This window comes from Falco biarmicus, chromosome 6 (genome assembly GCF_023638135.1).
Source record: "Falco biarmicus isolate bFalBia1 chromosome 6, bFalBia1.pri, whole genome shotgun sequence".
NCBI classification, from domain to species: domain Eukaryota; kingdom Metazoa; phylum Chordata; class Aves; order Falconiformes; family Falconidae; genus Falco; species Falco biarmicus.
The window spans coordinates 52,993,444-53,017,756 of NC_079293.1; the positions used below are offsets into that span (position 1 = coordinate 52,993,444).

General features: G+C 39.0%; 1 protein-coding gene across 2 annotated transcripts in view; it reads right to left on the reverse strand.

Annotated features, from left to right (window-relative positions):
* Positions 1–24,313, reverse strand: part of PDE7B (phosphodiesterase 7B) — a 181,109-nt gene that overhangs the window by 22,228 nt on the left and 134,568 nt on the right. For both annotated transcript variants that reach the window (XM_056342802.1, XM_056342801.1), the window contains 4 exons: positions 17,361–17,444; positions 3,246–3,397; positions 1,905–1,968; positions 217–312 (listed from right to left, as the gene is read on the reverse strand). In XM_056342802.1, the coding sequence (XP_056198777.1) occupies positions 217–312; positions 1,905–1,968; positions 3,246–3,397; positions 17,361–17,444 (396 nt within the window). The remainder of the gene's footprint in view (positions 1–216; positions 313–1,904; positions 1,969–3,245; positions 3,398–17,360; positions 17,445–24,313) is intronic.

A 24,313-nucleotide genomic window follows, 5' to 3' on the forward strand; every position in this document is an offset into this window, starting at 1 on the left:
AGTCCTTTAAGTCCCTTCATTGACTTAACAGGTACTGAACCAAGTACCTGAGTGCCTGCAAATTGTATGCTAATATAGATCACAGAAATGTTTTCCTGAAATACCTGCAACAATGTCATGGTTTTACATAGATACGCAGACCAAGCCAGTGCCTTCTCTGATGCCCTACTTAAGCTGTAAATTACATTTAAAGATGGCTTTGAGGTGAGCACTTACCTAAAAACCTGTGTAATGTAACCATATCTAACTGGAAATGGTGAATAAGTCCATGCACGTTGAAGAGGTGACAAAGCAATGTTACCAGACTGTTTCCTAAAAGCAGAAAGGAACAACCCTTAGATTCCCTTAACATGTAGTTACAAAGTAAGACTAAAAATCTCGGTAATGTCCTAACGATTAGTCAGCTCCTATCACCTTAGCTCATATCATATGAACTTTGCCAACACTCATATACTGAAAAGGAGCTTATATAAATTACTCCTATATATAATCAAGATTTGATGGTACGGCTGTACCAGTGGAGTCCCATTCTGGTGTCTAGATGTCACAAAGTCATATTTGCTGTTTCAACATGACACAAAAGGCAAAATTACATAGTTTTAACTGAAAATCTTTTGACAGGCTTGTTTGAGAACCATATCATTTTCATAATCCAGGTCTACCTCCAGAACTGAAAGAGAAGAGAATGGCTTTTCTGCCACTTCAGTTTGTTATGCTGTACTAATTAATTAATTACTGAGAAATCAGCAGGTTTTAGGGTTTCTTTTATTTTACACATGGCTATACAAACACGTAATTAACCCATGTACCTAGCTCAGCTACAATCGTATCTCATAGTGATGATGCAGACAGGAAAAATGAGTAGCAGCATTTACAGTCTCAAGTCCCACTGTAATGTTACATTGGCCTTACTGTGAATCCAATATTGGGAACACTGTCAAAATTGCGCCTAACTAGTATTATATGAACAACTATATGTACACACAGTATTCAAAAAAGTCTGCACTGCATAATTCAGCAGCAATGTTTCCAGGAAAGTTAGAAAAAAACCCCAAACCAAGCAACCCATAGAACATATAAACGATGTCTGAAGAGAGTCTTTTCTTATTTAATGTAACTCAGGAAAGAAAATAAATCTGTGTATGAAGAGGACATGGAAATTTATTTGGCCTTGACTACTGAGCAGGGGAGTGGAAAGGTAATTTAGAAGAATTACACCATTGCTTCCCTTGCCATTTGCAGTCCTTTCCAGTCTCCGCTGCCAGTCACTCAGCTGAACTGCCCTCTAAACCACCGTTCTGCTACACCTTCTGACCCAGCCAAATCTAATTAGATCGGGTTGAGGAATGAGGGATCTCATTCCTATGAGCAATACATAAAGAAGAAAGGTGTGATCATGACTCTCTTCCGCAGTTACCTGATCAGGAGGTGTTGCCCAGACATTGATGTGCGTGTGGTGTTACAGGCATATATTCAGACAAAAAAATTCACAGATTTTTCCCTGTATTAATGAATTTCCTGATTTTTGCTGCTGAACAGAAGCAAGGGTATCTTTAACTCATGTCGATAAAAATCAACTCATTATGGAGGTCTGGACTTACAGACCAATGTATCTAATAGGTATATTTAAAGTACCTTTGGAATTTCCCAGGTAAAGGAAACAGAAACACCTTGAAAAGGTGACCACAACAGATGCAGGAGATTAGATTAATACAAACCTACACTTTAAACATTATCCTACAGTTCATGAAAAGCCTGAAAATGTTCAAGGATATGATTTTGAGATAAGTTAACTGTGTCCAATTTCCCTTCAGTAATCTACACTGGAAATACTTAGCAATGAATTAGGGATTTTTAGAACAGTTATGTATGAAGATATTAAAACAAAACCTAAAATTACTTACCATTTGTCAAGCGGTCAAACAAGAAAATGTCAAAATCCCACATTCCCACTTTGGATAGCATATGCTACAAAAAAAAGAAATATGAAAAGGCAAATGACTGGTATGTCAAACTGTAAAGCAGATTTAAATTATTACTCCACAGTAATCAATCACAGGATTGCTTGCAGCAGCTATAAAGTTTAGTTCAGGAAAGCTAGAGAGATGTATTTGAAATATCAGACATCAGAAACCAAATTTAGCTATACTGCATAAAATATCACTTGCACTTTTTACTGAGGAGGTTTTGAACTTGACATTAAAAGCACCTTCTATATGGAGCTCAAAACATTGAATACTATAAAACAAAAGATTACAAAAATAGACACTTCCACTGCACAACTTTTTTATTCTTCTTTCATGTCCCCAAATCAATTTACTATGAATTCTCTTAGGTTTTTATTACAGTAAACCACAATCTTAGCTCTCATGGTGACTACAAATTAAACTTTGTTAAACAAACCAATATACAGGAATAGCTTTTATAAACTTAGATACGGTGCTTCTGTGAAGCCCACTCTGCCACGCAGAAGAATCCATCATTATCACCATATACAGTGTTTTTACAGCTACATCAGTTCAGTCAAGAAACTGACTCTGGACTAACTGTATGACCTGCAATGGCATATGTGTGAATGAAATGTGCGTTCATTCCCATCGCTTAGTCTATATTCAAACCCAGTTATGGATTCTTTATTACTTTCTAACACCTAGCACGTAATCTTCTCTTGCAGAGAATAAAAATTTCCTAGGCACATAATCCCAATGTCATCAGTTGCACGAGTTTTTTTAGAAAATACCATTCAAAGAAAGTATAAGAGCTGCAAAATAAGATAATTATATTTTGATTATTGTGAAGTTCTTTGCAGTGAATGTTCCCTGTTTCCTAACCTTTGCCATCACAGAGAGCTGTTGTGGGTTCCCTAATAAGATGCTCCATACCAGCTGAGAGACAGCTGTCTTTTTTCAAGTGGATGAACTAAATCCTGTGTTGAGGCTGTGCTTACTTAAATCAGTAACTCAGCCAGGGATCCTTCATCCTTTAATAAATCCAGATTATAATTTAAGTTGACAGAATCTGAAAATGCTGAATAGATTTAGACATGTCCTTGTTGCTTTGAGACTAAGCCTTTAAAGCCGTAAGCATAAAAGAGGAATGGACAGTCTGTTTGCTGTGAGGCAGGCAAGTAATGTGGGCCATTTAAGAAAGATCAGCCATACATTTGTTTGTCTGAAGACTGAAAACACAACCGACGCTTACTGGAATATTATTAAAAGAAATGGAGATCTGGAGACCTGTCTTACCCTTGCTTGCCCAAGGTAGTCCTCATCCAGTAGGTACAGAGACGCTTGCGGTACAATTCCACGCAGTAACCGGGATGCATGGAAATACCTCTGGAAACTTAACAGTCTTTTCACTTTTTTCTTGGTGCCAATTTCCCCTGAGAGTGTAGTATCTGTGAAAAGCAATCAGTACAGCAACCATGAAACCCAAGATGGATGACATTCTCAATTACTTAAAAAGAGAAACAGCCAAAACTTTAAAATAGTGATACAAAAATCATCAAGTTCGTGCTTCTTGCCAATCCACATGAAGGAGCAGTATTCAGATCCCTATACTTCAGCATAATATATGTGTTTGCTTCAAAAAGGAAATACATTCCTGTAAAAGAAGTACTAACGTAGAACTTGGAAGACCTGAGTTCAGTACACTCACTGCCTGCCACAGGCTTTAATGTGATCCAGGTTAAGTCATTGTGGGGGTGAAGTATCACCTAACTGTACAGGTCTGGAGGGAGCCTAAGTGACTAGGCAGAGCTAGGCACGGGGAAGATGCTCTTATTCTTCCGTGCCTCCTTTCCCTAGCTATACAATTGAAAATGGCACTACCTTGCTACCCCACAGGAGTGTCACTGGAATACATTAAAACTGCATAGCACTAGTATGCAAGGTGATTTTGGATATAAAATCAGAAAAGTGACAACAAAAGAGAACTCAAAATACAGTCTGAAAGCACAAATGTATGACCCACTTTTGGAAAATGAGAGAAAAGAAAGGAATAAGTAAGAATAGGTTAATAATCCTATTGTATTGTCTGCTGTCAGTCCTGCACATTAAGGCAGTTTATAAATGAAAAAAATATTTTAGTTCTACAATTAGGAAAGCAAATATATTCAGGCAATACATGCAATTCTAGTTATACAAGAGTATGTTTTTTTCACTCAGTACCAGGATAATTCTAATTCCCTAATGCTGTATTAAGAGATTTTCATATAGGGCTAAATTTGACACAAGAAGCAAGGCCGTTTTTATACAGTAATTAAATCAGTAATTAGAGTAATTAAATTACCTTGTTAGCAAGAAAAATACCCAGGCTTCCTAAGACTGACAATGACTTAGGTGATTTCATCTGAATTTTTAACAGAACGTCATGTACAGTTAGGATATTTTCATTTTGCGGTCTGGTATAAGTTTTTCAAAAAGGGAGGACTGAAACTGGACAGTTGTTTGAAGGTAGTAGATTCAACACAATTTTATTTGTAAGAAGAATCTTGAAAGAAAATGAAGATTAAACATTCCTTTGAGAGAACAGTAATGACTGAGAAACAAGCTGCATAGCACTTCACTGGACTCCAGATTTAAATAAGAACTCAGGAAAAATATCCATGCACTGAAGATGACTCTCCCTATTCTGCTTTTTATTTTCATGAAAAAATGCTGAGCACTGTTCTGCTGTGAAATTAAAATTTTACTCTGTATGCTGTTTTTATCTTAGAATTATAGAATCATAGAATGGTTTGGATTGGAAAGAACCTTAAAGATCATCTAGTTCCAACCCCCCACCATGGGCAGGGACACCTTCCACTAGAGCAGGTAGCTCAAAGCCCCATCCAGCCTGGCCTTGGGCACTTCCAGGGATGGGGCATCCACAGCTTCTCTGGGCAACCCCTTCCAGTGCCTCACCACCCTCACAGTAAAGAATTTCTTCCTTATAGCTAATCTAAATCTACCCTATTTCAGTTGAAAGCCATTCCCCCTTGTCCTATCACTACATGCCCTTGTGAAAGGTCCCTCCCCAGCTTTCCTGTAGCCCCCCTTTAGGCACTGGCAGGCTGCTATAAGGTCCCCCCAGAGCCTTCTCTTCTCCAGGCTGAACAATTCCAACTCTCTCAGCCTGTCTTCATAGGAGAGGGGCTACAGCCCCTGGATCATCTTCATGACCCTCCTCTGGACTCACTCCAACAATGTCCTCTGTATGTTGGTGTCCCCAGAGCTGGACACAGCACTTCAGGTGGGGTCTCACAGAGAGGAGTAGAGGTGCAGAATCAGCTACCTCGACCTGCTGGCCATGCTTTTGGTCCAGCCCACAATTCGGATGGTTTTCCAGACTGCAAGCGTACACTGCCAGGCCATGTTGAGCTTCTCACCAACCAACACCCTTAAGGCTTTCTCCTCGGGGCTGCTTTCTTGATGAGTATTATTATTCTGAGAGGTTTTTCAGAAAAGCCATTAAGGTTTTTTCAGATCATAGATGGTTCAGTATTTGATTTCTCCACAGCAGATGTGCAAGTACCTTCTGTAGCAAGTTTCTTCTGTAAGTAATCCAACAGCTATTGAGCAACACTAAATCAGTAGCAACAACAACAAACCCCCCCGTACTTACACACTATCAATAATGAATGTATTTTCTTACACCTGTAAGTATCACAGTTCTCGTGGGCAGCCGAAAGACGCCACCGAGTTTTAATAATATAAAAGCACAAAATAATCTTATTGCAACTTGACAAGCCATGTGTTTTCAAGAATGCAAACAGTAACAATGTCACTACTGTACCAGCCTGAAGGTTAGATTTTCATTTATGATGTGACAGCACCTGCCTTAATTCTCTCACACATTTTAAAAGCTGGAACAATTTCATGGCCCACTGAAGGAGTGACTAACATAGGTGCTAACAGTTACCCAGTGACAGCGACACGTGCAGCAACCAGTAACGTTTTCACATTTCTTTATTTATATAGTGCTGCTAAGAAAAGGCTGGCATTCAGTTTAATTCCTGGACAACAAAACACTCTTAAAATTAATTCACTCTTTAAATTTAGCTGATTCTTGCCCTTACAGCTTTTCCTAACTCCATCTTTGCCCCCAAGCTGTCACTGCTTTCAGGTAACAAGTTAAAATTTTAATGTACAGAAAACTTCCCTTTTGTACATTAAAAATGAGTATGTCCTCCAACTAATTTTTATCTAAATTAATACCTGTTTTTTTCAGTTAAATACAGATTACTGAAATCACTCTCTGTGCTCCCCTAAACTGTTCTTAAAACGAGTCCCAACAAGCAGCCATACCGCTGACTTAGGAAGAAGTGGGTATTTTATCCTTTGGATTAAGAGATTATTTCAGTAGCACAAATAATACTTAGCAAATCACAAACACATCAGGCTGTAATAAATAAATTCTTATTGTGAAAAATATTTTCTGAATTGAACCATCAAACTTGTTGCCTCTGCTTTCTCACATTGCTCTGTACGGCTGTCAGGGGTCTGAACTGAAATTTAATCATCAGCAGATAGCGCCTCTGAAACATGACATGCTGCTTCAGATGAGCACTGTATTACAGCAGATTATGCAAAAAAGATTACCCACAATAATCTGTTGTCCTGTATTTTCATTCATAAGGGAAGGAGTTCATAATACTGATAAAGAAGAGTAGGAAATGTATTTTTAAAATGGGGCTCTGACAGAACAGCCCAAATCCCGCGCTGCAGGCTATCAACATGCAAACTCTGGATGTTGGCTTAAAGGATATCCTGTTACAATCACATCCTTTGGGTCATTTCAGTAATAATTGCTTTGTCTATGAACCACAGAACTTGTCAGATGATGGCTATGACCCGTAACAGATTACTATGACATCCGCAATAATGTACCTCATTGTGATGGTGTCTTGCATAAAATTGGACTAAGACTCTGTCCCTCTCTGAGCACAACACCCCCCAAACTATTATAATCTCATCAGCAGTTTCTCTTTCCCTTCCCAAGACCAGTGCAAAACGAAAAAGAAAAGCGCAGCCATATGAAGTTGAGAGAAAAAAGACGACTAAAGAGGTGAAGCAGCTGAGAGTGAAAGCTTGAATTCTGTCAGTTCAGCAGTCGCACCTGACTCTCCCAACAATGAAGTGCCACTCCTCACACATGGGATCCACCAGCTGACACAAAATCAAGATGCAGTTTTAAGATGAGATTAAGGGTTTATGTGAATGACTTGCAGCAATGCGCTGAACATGCCACTTCCTTACTAACAACTGTAAATTTCAATTTAGATTGGAAATGCAGAATTTCAATGATGACACTTGATGGAAGTCATACAGTGACTTTGAAACATAAAGTTATTGATAGCTATTTCTAATTAGGTTAAATTGAATTACCAGTAAATGAATCAAAAACATCACTGCAGATAAATCTGAACTTCAACTGTGGAACTATGAGTACTAAACCATACACTGTATTATCTAGTTAAAGAACACAAGCTGCAAGGCTCACATGGGAAGGTTTTAGTAACTGTGCAATTTTGAAATGAGCATTGAAGACAAGCAAGAACATATTTTATTTATCCCCATAAAACTTCCTTTGAGATCTGTGTTTATCTTTAATCATTGTGGCAACTTCTGAATGTTTTGTTTACCTTAAAAAAGTATCATCTATATCTCTTAAAAAATGCCCATTCTCATATCCTGTGGAATTCCTGCCTAGCACAGCAGTTGGGGGAATCCTTCCTTGTATTCTGAATAAAGTTATCATATGGATTACACAGACATGCTGTATTAATTACATACACATTTACAGAAGCATCCATATAAGCATTCCTCACAAAGTGTAACTTTTACATTCAAAAACACAAGTGACCTGAGCTCACAGCATATCTGTCTCTTGATGTGTTTTAGCAGGCAGCAAAAATGGTTGTATTTTTCTTTAGGTAATTTGATAGCCACTTCACATATACACACTATCAGATCAGGGATGATGTCTGGATACTGCACATGGCCCTCAAGAGGTTAATAAGCCACAGGAATCAATGGTTGCCTTCTCTCTCCAAACAAAGTCACTCCAGTTACACAGATCTGCTCACCTTAATGTGCGCTACGGCTCACTACACCCCAACCTCTGTTATTTCAGGGAAAGAGGTTTCCTGCACTAGGAACTGCTTCCAGTTTTCTTTTAGATTTCCTTCACATTGCTGCACTAGTGTGTGCCCACAGGCAGTGTGAATATAAAAATGATGGAGGTTATGTTAACAATGGTTGAGTTAACATCCAGAAACGATCACATAAATCAAATTTGGACAAAGATGTACTTAACTCTGCACCAGACATTCATTGCATTGTTGTTGTTCTTTCAAAGTAAGCAAACTTGGTTATGCATTCAAATAAGGCCTCTGAGTTTTTCTTCACAGTATTGCATTTTTTTTATTTTATTGCACCTTAGCATACAATAAAAACAGGTCACCCAGCAGCATGACCGGATAACAAAAGGTTTAATTTTCAAAAGCCAACTGATTCAGAAGCAGAAGACATTCTTCCTTTTCTTTCCAAAAGGATGCAGAATAAATCAGGTCCTCAAGCACCTGCCTTTGACTCATAGAATTTATAATACCCATTTCCCTCTTCTGACGATGCAAAGACATTCTGTATCAGCCACCACTCTCCAACTGTATGCCTGAAGAGTCAGGCAGGATTGGTACAAAAGTGCTGGAATATCTGGAAGATAAGGTGAGAGGATCAGACCTGCAATTTATTGTCCAGACAGTTTGCAAACAGCAAGGACTCTTGGAAATGATTTGGCTCTGGTCCTGTATGCTATGGAGGCAATTTCCTGCTCTGGTTCGTAGCTTAACAGCCGATTAGAATGCTTTTATTGGAGAGCCAAAGAGATATGTAACTGATTTATGAGGAATAATTGGTGTTTGTACATCTTTTTGTGTGTCAAATTATGTCAGGCCTTTAGATAACCTTTACTGAAGTCTTGTTTACCATACTCATTGCATGACTTGGTTGCTAAGTTTTTCTTATAAAGAAGAGTGCATAGCACCAATGATAGAAAAAAAAATACTGTGCCTTCTTAATCTCTTCTTCCATTATGGATTTATCATGTTATCCAAAAGACAACAGCAGCATGAGTAGGGATAGCTGAACTAGACCAGGTAATCTAAAAATTAATTCCAAACAATATTTCAAATTTTAATTTTGGAGAAGGCACTGGTAAACTAGAAAAAACAGATAACCTCTTCTCTCTGCACTGTCTAGCAGCATCACAAAAAGCATGGCCAGCAGGTTGAGGGAGGTGATTCTGCACCCTTACCTTGCAGTCCAAAAACCCTTCAAAAAGGAAACACTGCAGTTTTGAAGAAAGGCCTGAGAAAACATACCAAGCACCAGAAACCTATGTAAAAAGATTGTCAATTGAAAGCTTTCAGTCTAGAAGGACCAAGAAGCTCAGATGAATATCCCAGTTTTAATTCTCAATCGTCTGTGGCTGGTGTGAGAAACTGACAAACAGGTTTGATTCAAAAATCCTGAGATTGTGTCAATTTTATCATCTGAATGTACACTGGTCACTGCAATTAAGAAGAGGGAGATGAACACCTTGCACTGTATCATATCTACAGATAAACAAGTATTGTACTGAAATCTTGTAAATGTAGAAATCCTCATGAGACTTCCTCAAACTATATGGGAATCCAAAAAGTTTCTTATAAACGTTTTGTTTCTACTTGCTTCTCTAATGTCTAAAAAATTCTTTGTTCCTTGACTTTTGATAAAATTCAGTTTTAGAGGTCAAGTGCTTTCTGTTAGGTGCCATAGTTCATATGGGTTTCAACTGTATTATTTTTCTTTAAATGGGTAAACATTTTTTTCAATTAGGAAGAGGCTGTGAGAAAGAGAGGGAGACTTTGAACACATCAGAGAAAAACAGAAAATTAGAAGCAAAACAAAAGATCCTTTAAAATTTTCCACTTTCAGCCAAGATTCTATTCTTCAACCACCTGCACAAGTGCAAAAAATCCATGCAGAGTCTTGTTTACAGAAGAGGTACTTGTGTGCTTCTTTGGCTAATGTAGTTAATGAAATGCGAGAGCTTCTGGGACAACAACTTTCTAGGTCACCTTGCTGTGGGGTTTCCTCTTTGAACATCACTTGAGGTGATGGTGTCCTCTTACAGCTGAGTTTCCAAACCTTAAACTCCTCCGCAATTGTTGGCATCTTGGAGAACCCTAGTCATCCCCTTACCCCCATCCCAAAATATATTCCTTTTGACACTGCTTGAAAGAGACTACAGAACTTAAGAAGTATGCAGATTATCCCACTTATATACCAAATTATCCCATTACACCAAGTGTGAAGAAACTAGGGTTTCAAAGACCAGTTAGGTAACAGAATATTAGCTGTAACAACAGGAAGAGGAAAAGATTAAATCCAAATTTAAGATTAATTTAGATGTGTTTCTCTTCACAATTTACAGCCTTTATTGGGGTCATCAATCATCTTTATGCAAACAAACATCTTGTCACCTTTTATTAAACCTCCTACAAGTTCTTAGGAAATGGCATGTTGTGTTCTGTTTCATCACAAAGTTGTTATCATTTCAATATGAACCTTCACTTTGCCACTTCAACCTTCGTACAGTAGCACAGTCAGGACCTTTTTTTTCCTAAAACTGCAAATGTTCTATAGCTGATTATAGTTTCTCCAACAGGAAATGGTACATCCCCTCCTCCTTCACTCCCCCTGAGAAAAAGCAACATAACCTGTAATAACAGCAAAGCCAACTTTCATTTATCATCTTAATGATCCCTTCTCCTTGTTCTTTCTTTTCCTCTGGTCATTTGGAAAGTATCCTCTGTTATCTTCAGTACACCCTTTCCCTTTTCTAATCAGAGAAAAGAAGGTGGGGTGGCAAAATGGGTCACGCAACATTTGGAAACTTTTAAAGCGACATTCTCAGTTGAAGTGAATCCCAAATCTGTATTAAAAAAGTAAGTTGCAAACCTGCCTGTATAATCAGGTCAGTGTTTACTAAGACTTCGTGTGTGAAGCACATCTAGTTTCTTGTTTGCTCCATTTGCTCTCATGAGTTCTCCTGAAGCATCCATAACCCAAACTACTGCATTTTGTTAGTGTGAGTGCACGTGCATCAATCAGTTTTACATTCTGGCTCACATTTTCTACAAATGTAGTGTAAAAGCTAAACAAGCAGCATGAATGGCAGCAAGCAGAATATACTTTTCAATCTATCTTGTTATTCAATTCTGCAGATAACTCTTACAAACACTTAAAAATGCAAACACCACCCCTAACCAAAAAAAACTTGCTGCTAGTTGATGAAAAGGGGGAACGAGACTGACTTCTAATGACAGGAAGAATTCTTGAATATAGTGAAGTATTACTAGAAAACAGAACAATCTTTGTGCTGAAACATTATTAGGAGAATCCCAATTCATTTTCCTCAAATAGGTAACTGAAAGCAAAGCCACAGGCTGACTTCAGTTCTGGAAATGTTCTTCCCATTGAAACCAGACATAAACTAACCATATTAAGAAGCCCATGTGCCTTCGGGATGTTGATTAATATCTTTTGGACATGCTTATCCATAAGGAACTAAGGCAAGTATTATCTAGAAGTGATGCAGACCTCATAAGATCTCTCCCTTTCTAATTTTATAACCATCTGGTGCTTTGGACTCATCTCCATGGGCTGGGTTGGGATCCGAATAATCCAGTCAGCCCTTGAAACTTCCTCACAAGGCTTTTGGTGTCCTAATTTAACCTGGGTCAGAAATATCTAAAAAGGCATCTCTCACTCCCACTTCTTTTTCTAGCCACAGGCAACAAAACAAGACAGTTAACCAAACTCTTTTTAACCTCACTCATTTGGGTTCGGGTTACTTTATGGTTTAGTTTTGGGTTGGTGGCTGTGGTTGAGTTTTATTTTCCCTGGAGATGGGCCCTACCTGAAAACCCTGGAGTGTTCAAAATCCAAAACCAAAAATGAATGTAAATTTTGCAAACAGACCCTTCTGTAGACAGGCAGAAACCACAGATTCAAACATCCACAGACTCTGGTTCCTCAAGATGGAGACTTTCTTGAATTTGTATCTTCCCTTACTAACCCTGACAACACTTGTCATTTCTGTAGTACCTAATTCATCACATGCCTGCAAAGAATCATTTTATTTGTAATCAAACTGAAAACCAGAGTATTTTGCTTGACTCAAATCAGACAGCAAATCAAGGACAAGAAATTGAATGGTACCTAATATCACTGTTTATCACCATCTGGTCTAAAAGTGTATCATCTATACTAACTTAATTTGCTAAGCTAAGCTTAAAGCAGGTGGGGAGACTCAACTTCTGCCTGCATGACAATGCCAAGATCCTAGGTAATATACAGATATACCTTCAAAGTATCTACAGACACGTTCTGACCTTTTAGATATTCTCAGGCCCCACTCCATGTTCCTGTTGCACAAGGTGTAAGGAAACAGAAATCTATGTGGGCAACATCGGTTTAGTACAGAGACTCCACTTTGCAGGTCACTTACTACATCCTTTCACTTCCTTTGTCATCCTTCCTAGATCAATATATAAAGAATTGAATTCTATCAGACACTGGGATACTGTGGATGGCTTACTGAAAAGAAGTGGGTGCAAGATAACCAAATCAATGGTATGACTGAAACTGTGACTAAAAAAAAGCGCCCCTAATGAAGAAATTTTCAGGAAAAGTTAAAAATGCAAGCAGAAACAATTTTAATTCTGTAACTCCATGACAGACATATTTAAATATAGTCAATTAGAAGTTAATAATTTTTCCATTTGCAAGCAAAAATTCAATCCAGAGAAAAGCTTAGCATAAACAAATGAGAACTGGAGAACCACTGTTTGAGTCTTAAGAATCTCCTTGTCTTCTAACTTAAAGTTTGACAGGCAAATTTGTAAATAAAAACTTACTCACCTCAGATGTAAACGATATTATTTTGTTACTCTACTGAATTTCACCTGGCAATAACTGGAGCAGGGTGAGGTCTTCTGTGGTTACTGCTGCACGCTTACCTACAATTCTAGATTTATCACAAGGAATTCCCTCAGACTTCTGGTTAATGCAATGAAGAAATATGTAGCACCACACTCACCAGCACAACTTATCATGAGATAATGATATCGGTTTTAATGAATGCATATCAGTCACTGGCAGGATCTGGTTCAACGACTCACTGAGCAACTTTGTCAATCAGAGAACTAAATTGTTGCTGCCTTACCCTGCGGTCCTTTATTTCTCAAACCCAAACTATGCTTTGCTCAAAGGAAAATTGAATCGAGTTAATTTTCACTGCAGAAGTGTTTCAAATTCTAAATTATTACCCTGCAAGTATCCAGTTTAACTCCTTTTCTGTCCTGTGAACACAAAAAAGGTTCATTTAAATTCACAGAAATTACGAAGTGCCAATAAACTGCCATCATTACTTTCAACCTGTGTTAGGTTCAGTTACAAGCTGGAGCTACCAAATTCAGAGTCAAACTGTCCTAGAATTTGTGAAGTTTTGTTTGGAATCATCTTACATCATTTATACATTGTATTGAGCTGCTTGACAGCACCTAACATTTGCCTATTCCATCCCATTAGTCTTTCTGGAAAATAGGTTTCTAATGCCAAGTCTTTTTTCCTTCTGCCGCTCCCATGTTAACGAATGCCTTATTTGCATGAAGAGAAAACCCTCTCCCCATTGTCCTATAAACCTACAGGGCTGTGCAAAACTTGTATCTTTTAGTTTGTAAAGTCTGAATATTTGTTCATAAGCACCATAGTGCATATGGAGCCTCAGGTCTGCCATGTGAAGCTGGTTTTTTTCTGTGATATATCTGCAGCCATCAGGAGCAGGTGGTCCACTTGTCTTATTACAGCAGGATGCAAAAAGGGATCACCTGCTTGCCTCCCAGGGGTCTCCACACCGGGCTGGCTAATAAGCATTGGCTGCTGCAGCTTCCCCTCAAGCTTATGGCTTTGTACCATCAACACAAATGAGTATCTCATTGGTCATGCACATCTCCACAAGTTGCAGGGACTGACTCAAGAGGCTGAGGCAAACATAGGAACTTTGCAATGCAGAACCAAGGAGTTCTTCGTGACCCAGGGATATTTTACATTCAGTTTTGCATTGCAGAGTCATCTTAACAGTCCCAAAACCCACCAGTACAACTATGTCTCAAGGAAAGTTTGCAACTAGGCAGAGAAAAGACAGGGTAAAGCCTTGCACCTCCTCCAGACAGAATCCTGTAAAATCCTCACGGTCCTGACAGCCTGGCACTGACAAGGTGAAATAACACTCACTAACTTTCTGTATATTGCAGAGAGGAACTGGAGGAATGTGTAGATGGCATCGCAGACGTTAGCTCAAACAGCAAGAAGCCAACATTAATCCAATTGGATTTGATTAGGTCTACAGAAGATCCCATTTTCAGACCACAGGAAGTTTTCCTATCCGAAAAGACTTAACGGTGTCTTAAGCTACACAGCAGCTTCACTGCAGCACTCCAGAGAAAAAAAACCCAAAAGATACAGTCTACTTGGTGTTAACCCTTAATAACCGTAGTAAGAAAAAATACACCAATTTGACTGAATCTGTAAGTATGTTTAAAAAAATTACATTTAAGTAACCTTTAGTCTGACATTAAATAGCAATGCCCTGATTATTTTTTTAAATGTCAATTTTCAAAATGAATGTCAACTCTGTTCAAGAATGAGCTTCAGTGTTTACCCTTACTTTAAAATAAGGGTGGTACTGTTCTTTGGAATAATATTTCATATGGTCGAGGGAACTATCACTACTTAAGCTCAGTTTGTCTGAATTACTAGGAAGCTGGAGTAATGTTTATGCTGCGCTTCTTTAGAACTTCTGAGGATATTTCACCATAAAATTTTCTCTGCCTCATCCCTCCCTTACTGTAACAGCTTTCAGTATACAGCTGTTGCCTGTCAGTCATTGCCACCAAACAAATGTAACATGGTGCCAAAATTTTACTGCAAGTATTACTTAGGTACTTCTCAAAAGGTGTGCAGTGATGACATTTATATATATATATATATGTTTGTTTTTGACAGGATGTGCAGCACCATGTTTTTCCTGCTTATATGGTATGCACAGCAGAAATGGATTTAACAGCTAGATGTCTATGAACAAATAATATAGAAATCTGTTTACTTCCTGGCAAAACATGCCTGCATGCTTTCACACTGAGCATCTTCATTTATCTGTAAATCATTGAGTGAGCCAGGCCTAGTGCACTTGCCATCTACAAAATTAGTAGTCAAACGCCCAGAAATCTCACTTCATTTTGCACTGAAAAATTAAGCCAACACCACTCCCTAGATAGAAAACAATAAATAAATACATAAAACCTGAAAATAATGGGAAATCCAAAATCAGCATCCCTGCTTCTCCTCACACAGAGATCACGATCAGCTGTAATGACTTCTTTCAGATTACAGAAGAGTAGTAAAAAGAAAGAAAAGTCAGAGGTCCCTGGGACAGAAAGCCCAGGAACATACGACGCGAGGTGCCCCACCTCCATGGTACCAGAGGTGCATGCAGGGAGGCATCATCACATTTAAGTTCAGCAGTTACAGAAGAGGGGTTATGTGGAGTGCCCTGTTCCTTGTATGATCAAAGACTGAGTATTCACCGGTACATCACTTGCCATGGATCTCTCCCTAGACAGCCCATGGACAGCACCAGCACTTCCCAGAAGCTGGCAGAATCTGAAGAATGGCAGGATTCATCCATGGGGCATAAAAGTGAAAGCCCTATCACCAGAAAAAAGAGCTGAAAAGGTTTTGGTTTCTTTAACCAGGGAGAAGGAAGAACATGTGACGAGAATTTTAAATAACGTGTATGTATTCAAAAATTAATTTAGTTGAACTTGAATGTGAATATAAATTTACTTCTACTTCATGAATGAAGTGTTTTATTTTCTCTCAGTCTTTATAAAGGCATCATCACAGTACTATTTCCAGCTAGCCTAAAACAGGTTTTCCTTCACATTTTTCATTGGCAAGCCAGGCCTAAACTATCCTTAGAACTCTGCTCAACCAGTACATTATTCCCTTTGTCCTGGGAAAAATGCTGGACCCATTTTACCTCTTATGTCTTTTTACCTCAGCCATAGCGAACACTCTGACGGGCTTATGACCGAGAAAATACCTTTTATTAGCAAGACTGAAAGCAAGCACTTTGCCAGGCAGCAGTAACTTTGCCAGCTGGTGCGAATGCAACTGCTCAGAGCCCAAGTCCCCCCCCCCCCCCTTCCTATCAGCCCATCTTTTCTCCTGACTCCCAGCCAGACCTCACCCTTTGCAGCTGAGCTTCTTCCCCCTATCCCTGCCAGATACCTCCCTTCCCAATGCACTCAGGCAAGCAGTTACAAAAAGGAGATGTAAAAATTTGGTTTGGTAATTGCTTTTTAATGACAAGCATAATTGCTAGAAGCTTGAAAGCATCATCACTAAACAAACTGTTAAGAGTTTCAGTCTGTTCTGATGTAAGTCCTTGAGTAACTTTTGTTTCAAAAGTTACGTGGAGTGGTCTGCACAGTACACAAGGACACACTGAGATCTGCCTGTGTTGGAACACTGGAGTTAACACGGCATCCAGACTGAATGCTACAGGGCCCAAAACTTAAGTGTTTTCTGTTTTTTTATTTTATTTTTTACACACTGGCTAAATGGGTCTGCATCAGTATAGAGAATCCATCAACTGAAAAAAACCCAACAGGATCTAGATTTTTTTTTCTTTTAGATTTGCCCTCCTTTATTCATAACAGTGGCAAAATAACTTCAATGAAAATGAGGTTAAGATTATTTTTAACAGATGTTCACTGCTGGCCTGACCCAAAATCCATTGACGTCAATGAGAAGACTCCATGGGGCTTTGGATTGGGTTCTAATTGTTGGAAAAATTAATGTTATTGTAAACCACTGGTCAGTGCTGTCACATGCTCCCCTCCTGTGCCAATTCTATATGACCGGATAACAGACTCACATAAATCTGTTCCAACTGTTGGCTAAGAGGCTAAGGGACACAGAGGTTTATCTTTTTAATTCTGAAGCACCCCCTGTTCCCACCAGCACACACCATGGCACTACTGTATTTACTTGACAGTCTCAGCATTATGAACAGTATTCATTACAATCAAAATGTTTCACAGTCAAACACTGGGTAGGAATAATAGAATTATTAATGCCGACTGTGTGAAGACAGCTGAACTACAGATATGCATGAAACAAGATACTTTGGTTTGTGTACTTTCAATACAGATTTTTACTTATGTATTTTTTTAAATACAGACCTGAAGGAAGGGTTGCACTTACTGTTAAGAAGACGGAAGTCTATAAATGGGTAGGAGCCGCGGCGCTCGGAGAGAATCCCTGTCTGACCTCTCACCCGTGCATCTCCTGCAAAACACAAAATCCCCAGAGATGTTAGAAGGGGCAGCTGCCTTTCTCTGCTGTTTAGATCTAGATCTATTTTCTATTCCAAGTGATGACGTTACGCTCCTCTGGTGGGAAAATGAAGGTCTAAATAATCGTCTCCCATGACATCCCTGGGTATCTGGGTGAAGCAGTACAACCGATCCCCTTATCGGAACAAAGGCACAAACCCCCCTCATGTTTATCCTATTGAACAGCTTCTTGCCCAGTCAGTCAACTCTCACTGCTTCAAGAGTAGTGCAGAGGTTAATTTTTTTGCCCAGATAAGACCAGTTGGATTCTGACTGTCATGGCATCACACACAAGGGCCTCAACCCTGGATTAGGCATACAGTCCAACTGACCTCCAAAGCTGTGGGACTGGTCTCAAAACCATGAGTTGATGAAAAAAATGCCCAAATAAAATATGAAGATTTTTTTAAGGTGCTTTTTTTGTTTGTTTGTTTGATTTTATGTTGTTTTACCTTCTGCTCTTTGAAAATGTCAGCCTTCTCCTCAAACACTGAAGCTCCTTTATCTAAGTGACACCTGATGTTCTCAGATAAGCATTACTCCAGAGCTTTAGGATGTATATTTAAATATCATAAAGTGACAACACAATACTAAGAATTAGTATTACTGTGTAATTCCCGTCAATTAGCTCCTGACTTACCACATAATATGAAATAGGCAAAACTGGTTTATGGAGAAAAATGCTACTCAGGATCAGTAAGAGTTACGAAACCTCTCTCCATGTAGATAGGAAGTAGCTGGAAGCAGATGTCATTTTTACATTTCTATAACTTTAAGTATCTTGTACTGTAATGTAATCACTTCTTTATAGGCAAATAACAAGACCAAAATACTAAAAATTCTTAAGACGAAATTCAGAGATTTTAGAGGTTCAGGTTAGAGTACTCTAGTTCTTCACAATACCAATTCCTCCTCCACAGAAACACAGGCCACAGTGTTGAAAGCACAGCCACTGCACTCCCTCAGATAGTTCACATTGCAGGCTTCTCAAAGTTTGCAATAAAAATATGAATTATTAGTGAGTTTGAATTAAGCTTCTTCTGGGATATGAATATACCATCTGACTAAACTAAACAAAAATAATTTAAGATTTTGGCTGCTACTGCTAGCTTCTACTGCTTGTGTTTAAAAACAAGAAAACAAAACAACTTGCAGCATAAAAAAAGGACCTAGTTAGATACTGTTATTTTTTTCTATCTACTATTGAATTAAAATATGCTTACAATTATGTTTAAGGGAAGAAGGCCAAGTAGAACTATTAAGTTTAATATTGGAAGTGGAGAAAAAATTCTGTGCCCTCTAGGGGTCCTTAGATGTACAAAAGGCACAGGAGCACGCACTCAAATGAAGATTTCAAACACAATCACTTTCGATTACAAATTTAGATCTATTTTCTCTCTTCCTTACTTTTGCTTTGCTTTTTTTGTTTCCAGAGACAGAACATGTGTTGCCTGAGCTTAGCTCCCGCTCTTAGGAACCAGCCCAAAACAACTCAAGCTGTTGTTGACCCTACTTACCCCTCCTGAGAGCAGGGCCAGGAGGTGCAAACCTCTGCCTGCTCCTCAGCAGTTGCATTTCAAAGGTATGATAATAGCACGGGTCATGAGCAGTTTATTTATTAGCACTTCATTGGCAGTTTAAAATCACGTGCAAGTTGTGGCAATGGAGGTATATAAACCTAGTTTCCCCTGCAGTCCTTCTGTTAAAGGGCAGAAGGGCTGAGCAAAGAGCTGGAGCACTTGTAAAACACCAAAGCAAGATTCCTCAGCACCCATGCGTCAGAGCTTGTAAGGCAGCACCTGGACTTCCAAGCTTTCCTCTCTGCCAGAGGTAGACCCATCAGATTGGCTGATTTGTACAGAAAGAGTGAGAAAGGCAAGTATGTGGTATACATTATATAAACCCCCAAAAATCAGACAGGCTTGAGCCTGTCACTAATACAAGCCTCGGCAAATTAAGAATGGGTGTAAATTCAGAGCATGCCTTGATTGAGGCTTTTGTACTTCTGTAGGCACCAATGAATTAACAGGAAACTTCAAATCACCCCTTGCATTAACACACTGATAAAACATATCACTTGTGACTAAAACAACAGATATTTTGGAGAAAAAAAAAATTAAACTCCAAAAATCTGAAAAAAAACCACCTCCAAGACACATGATACTGTAAACCCAGAAAGACTGATTTTCTTTCTGGACATGAAATAACATATCTATCAGATCAAGAGAGGTACCAAAGTACTAGAGAATAACAAAATCATACATAGTTACATCTTGAAAAAAATACCTAACTCTGATCTTAATAGTATGTCCCCAGATTTTGAGGTGGAGAACATTAAAGGTAGGTAGACAACTGGAGCACAGAAGAAAACAGTGTGGGCTTACCAAAAATAATAAAACTTGATACTTAATTATCTCGAATTAAATAGCTAAGTCAGACAAAAGGCAAAAAAGCAATACTGTAGTGCATTTCAACTGTATGGACTTTGTTAAATATGTAAGAGGAGGCAAAAGATGAGTACAAAAACTGCAGTTGGAAAAGAAAATAAGATAACAAGGTGCACTAAAAGGCAACTTTTGCTCAGGAACAATTACTGCATGATCTTTGGAAGATTCATATTGAGAATGGTCTTAAAATTTTTTATTTATGATCCTGACACAGAATTAGGAGAACACTAGTGAGGCTTGATAACACAAAGCTGCGAGATACCAGATATATACAGCTATTTTAAATAAACGTCACTGCTACTGTCACTTCCCCTGCCTCAACTGCTCTATGGCCCAGCTACCTGCAGCTTCTCCTTTCATTTTACTGGTGGTCCAGCTTCCTCTCATGGTGCTGCTGACGTCTCCTACAGAGCTAAAGAGTAGCCAACTCAGACATGTATGCACACTATTCAGGGCAAGGTAATTCCAGTAAAGAGAGGAAACGCAATGGAGGTATTGATGCTCTTAGTCAAAGCACTTGGTGTATAAGTTCCTCTGAAATACTGTCTCCGAGAAAGCTAAATTCCTCCTGGAAAAAGTTGAAAGAAGGACCTCTAGGAAGATGATCAGGGCACTGAAGAGCCATTTCATAAAGGAAAATCACCCTGGAGTAATGCCCACTGTTGATAAGCAGCAGAGTGGGAACAGAACCATTTAGGTCATCAGAACAACATCATTCTGAGGGAGGAGATAAGAACAACTGAAGCAGCATGGACTTTATACACATTGAAAGATGACCTGAAACAATGAAGGACTATGTATGATGATCGATGAACATGCTGCCAGCTCTATGTTCTTCAAACTAAGAAAATGTGAATGAGTTTTACTTAACCAGCAAAGCTGAGGACTCAAAGTCATAGAAAACTACTAATGTTCCCAACTGGCTATTTGTGTCAGTTTACATTTTTTGCAGAAAATAGAAAGTCTGGGCTGTCTCTAGCACTATAGGAATCTATATGCAGAATAAAACTGCATCCCTGCTGCTGTGGTAAAAGCCGCTAAAATCCTTATAGTTGAGGATTATTAACTTTACCCTCAGGGAAGGCAAGTTTCTGATGAGTCAAAGATGTTATCAAGTAGCTTTACCTCATGAATCTGTTATTTCAAAATACTTCACCAGGTGCCACCTAGTCTCTTTCTCCATCATTAAAGAAAGATTAGTTAGGAAGTGGTGGAGGGCTAAATCAACCACACCTGCCTTCCTCCATTTTTTCTTGGCTGACTTATTTGGAAAACATTTACATTTTTTGCTATTACTTTTAATTATCTCTAAGTATACTCAACAGAGATACTAAAAATAGGGATCCCACCACATGTACACCATACCATGATTTTTAATTTCTGAGAGGCAAGAGGCATTCATGGCAACACACCAGATGCTCGTTTTTGCTTTGACAGAGAACTTTGAGACTGACTTTCATCAGTTCACCAGACCTTTACATCTCTTTGTTCTCCACCTTAAAATCAAGCTAAACAATTGTTCTAACAATTTATGCAATTAGCAGTTTTAGATAAATAATCTGTTTTGGAGCAAAAGGAAGGATTCTGTGGAAATAAGGCAGGAAATTTTGACAGCTCATTGTGTTCCCAAGTGAAACAAGAACGGTGAAGGGAAACGGCAAGGGTACAGATTCTCTTTAGCTGCTTTGGGCTGAAGATGCAAGGCTGGAACGTTCGTGACTGCAAACACGAAGGGCTGCACTCTTGCTGGAGCCAAGCTGCCACGACAGCTTCCAGCGGGGACATCTCCCAGAGCCGCCACGCTCTTGAATTTTATTTTGTCCTCATTAAAACAGAGAAGAAAACAAAGCAAACAAACCAAAGCACCCTACATTAGGTAACAGGAGCCTGTGAAGCACATGCTGTTCCTGACACACAAAACAGCTTATAGTCACAGGAAAATTGGATATGGGGCAAGAACCACAGTACTACTGTGGCCACAGCATCAGTGTGATTTCAAGATAGGCAGAAGGGCTAAGAAAAAAATGAGGCAGCTCTTAGCTGCCTGTCACATCTGGAGGAAAGAGCCATCTGCACTAAGGAAAACAGCTTCTCTAAGACTTGCCTGAAATCATGTGGGATTCAGTTTCACTGAGGAAGCCCAACAAATAAGGAGAGAAAACAAAGCCATTGCTGTGACAAAACAACAGAGCAGCTTCATGCAGTAGAAGTTGGGACCAGCCACCAAAGTACTGATTTTATTTAGTACACAGCTCCATGTGGTCAGTCAGGAATACCACAGCAAATTCACAAGAGGTTACAAGTATTTATTCTAGTCAACCTCCTCTACAGTTTTCATCCAACTATTTCTGCAGCTGACTGCTTTAGGATGCATGCTGCAGTGGCTGAGTACTTTCCACGGAAAACTGAGTGGCAGTAGTAAGGCCTCTCACGGACTCCACGGAGCGCCTGACTCCTTCAGTATTTCAGTTATAAAAAGGTTTGGGATTTCTGAGATGAAGGAAAACGAGCTGTTGATGTTTTAATCATAATTTTGGTTTTGGTGGAAAGCTTTCTAAAAGAGGGAAGCAGCAATCTTTAAAAACAAGTAGCAGAATTACTGAGATTATTTTTTATTTGAAGACATTCAATGCTTGTTCATGGTGATTTGTGCTTATTTGGATTATTTTCATTCTGTTGTATTAGTGTTATAAAGGTTATCACAAATTCTTGTCTGCAGAAAGCATTTTATTTCCTCATGTGCATAAGATCTTCAGTGAACAAGAACATTTCCTCTGAACAGACATGGTGAGACTGATGTTAAGAGGTTACAGAGACAGGACAACTCCTTTCCAGCAGGAGAAACTGGGGCAGCCACCTCACCTCATCCATCTGTAAGCACTGAATTTTTAAGCATGTACATGTTCCAAAACATGAGGTTTTCTGTGCCACACAATGCATGGTTCTACAATTTCTGGTAACAGTCCTAATGAACTCATAAGCTGTGATTTCACCCAGTGCATTCCACAGTTTCATTTCAGAATGCTATGCAAAGGAAGATAACTGTTGGTACTCCCTTTTTACAAAAAGGAGATAAAATAATAGTGTAGAAACCATAATTTGGTTTTGTATGTTGTTTACACTGAAAATCACTTAGTTTCCCCTGCAGTGGTCCTGACCCATGAATGAATTAATTTTTATTTATTTTTTTAACTGCTCCATTACTTGAATTTCACTTATTCAAAATTCCATCTCCAGACCAGCAACAGTTGCAGATAAACATTTCACTCATCCGCTGTTTTCTTAGAAAACTGTATTTTAAGAGTGAACGGTGGTTCTTACACTCAACATAAACTAGTGGCACAGCCTGACTGTAACTAGTGGCACAGTCTGACTGTACCCACCAACTGAATTTCTGCCCTCCCTTACTGACCAAAATCCATACAACTCCTGTATCTTAATCTCTTAATTAGTATAACCACTGCTTGTGCCAATCAGTAAAATGCAAGAAACATAAACTGACAATCTGTTCATAAACCCCTCCTCAATGCTAACAGTCTCCTGGTAAGTTCACTTTTGCACTGATGCGTAGCCTATCTGGATATACAGCCAGAGGAAGACCCTAGTACCCACAGGCATGCCTTTAACAGCTGGTTCATCCTGAGAAATGAACGCCTAGAATAAAGTTAAATGAGTACTTTACAGGCATTCTTGAAATCTTCCCTTAAACCATATCAGATCACATCAGTAACTCTGGTGTATAGATTTTGAACTGAAATATCTTGAGGCAAAGCTGTTACAACATGCAGACTTTGGAAAATGTACTTGCAGACAACTGAAATCCAAGAGGATGAGAAAACTGCCACAGAGAAGCAGGTAACAGCAGTCATCAGAAACTCAGATACTGAAGCAGTACCTACATTGCCCTCTTCACACACGTGTTTGTTCTTGCATGAGCAAATCCAGAGCCTGCAAAACTAAGTAGCTACCCCCGACCGAAAAAATGGTCAGAGTTGATGAGGACAGGCAATCCTACATGTGCTAAAGAAGCTAGTTTTCCAAAATGTCAATATATTATATTGCACTGGAAATGCTTTCAGTTGTTTCTGAGTTTGATAATGGGTTACTAATTATTGCCTTAAGGTCAGATTTATTTCATGTACTTGTAGGTGTAAATCAGCTGAGAGAAATAGGTGCCTCCACCCAGTGACTAACACTTGAAGAGACTGAATTGCCTTTCAGAGCATGCTTTTGACTTTGCAGATGGAGTCTAAACCGCTTCTGTTCCTAAAGTAGGCGCCATGATTATGAGCACAGCATACCGGGGGAAGAATCCGAGACCTTGCCTGTGAAAATCTTATTCAGACAGCTAAGACCACATCAGACCTCTTATCAG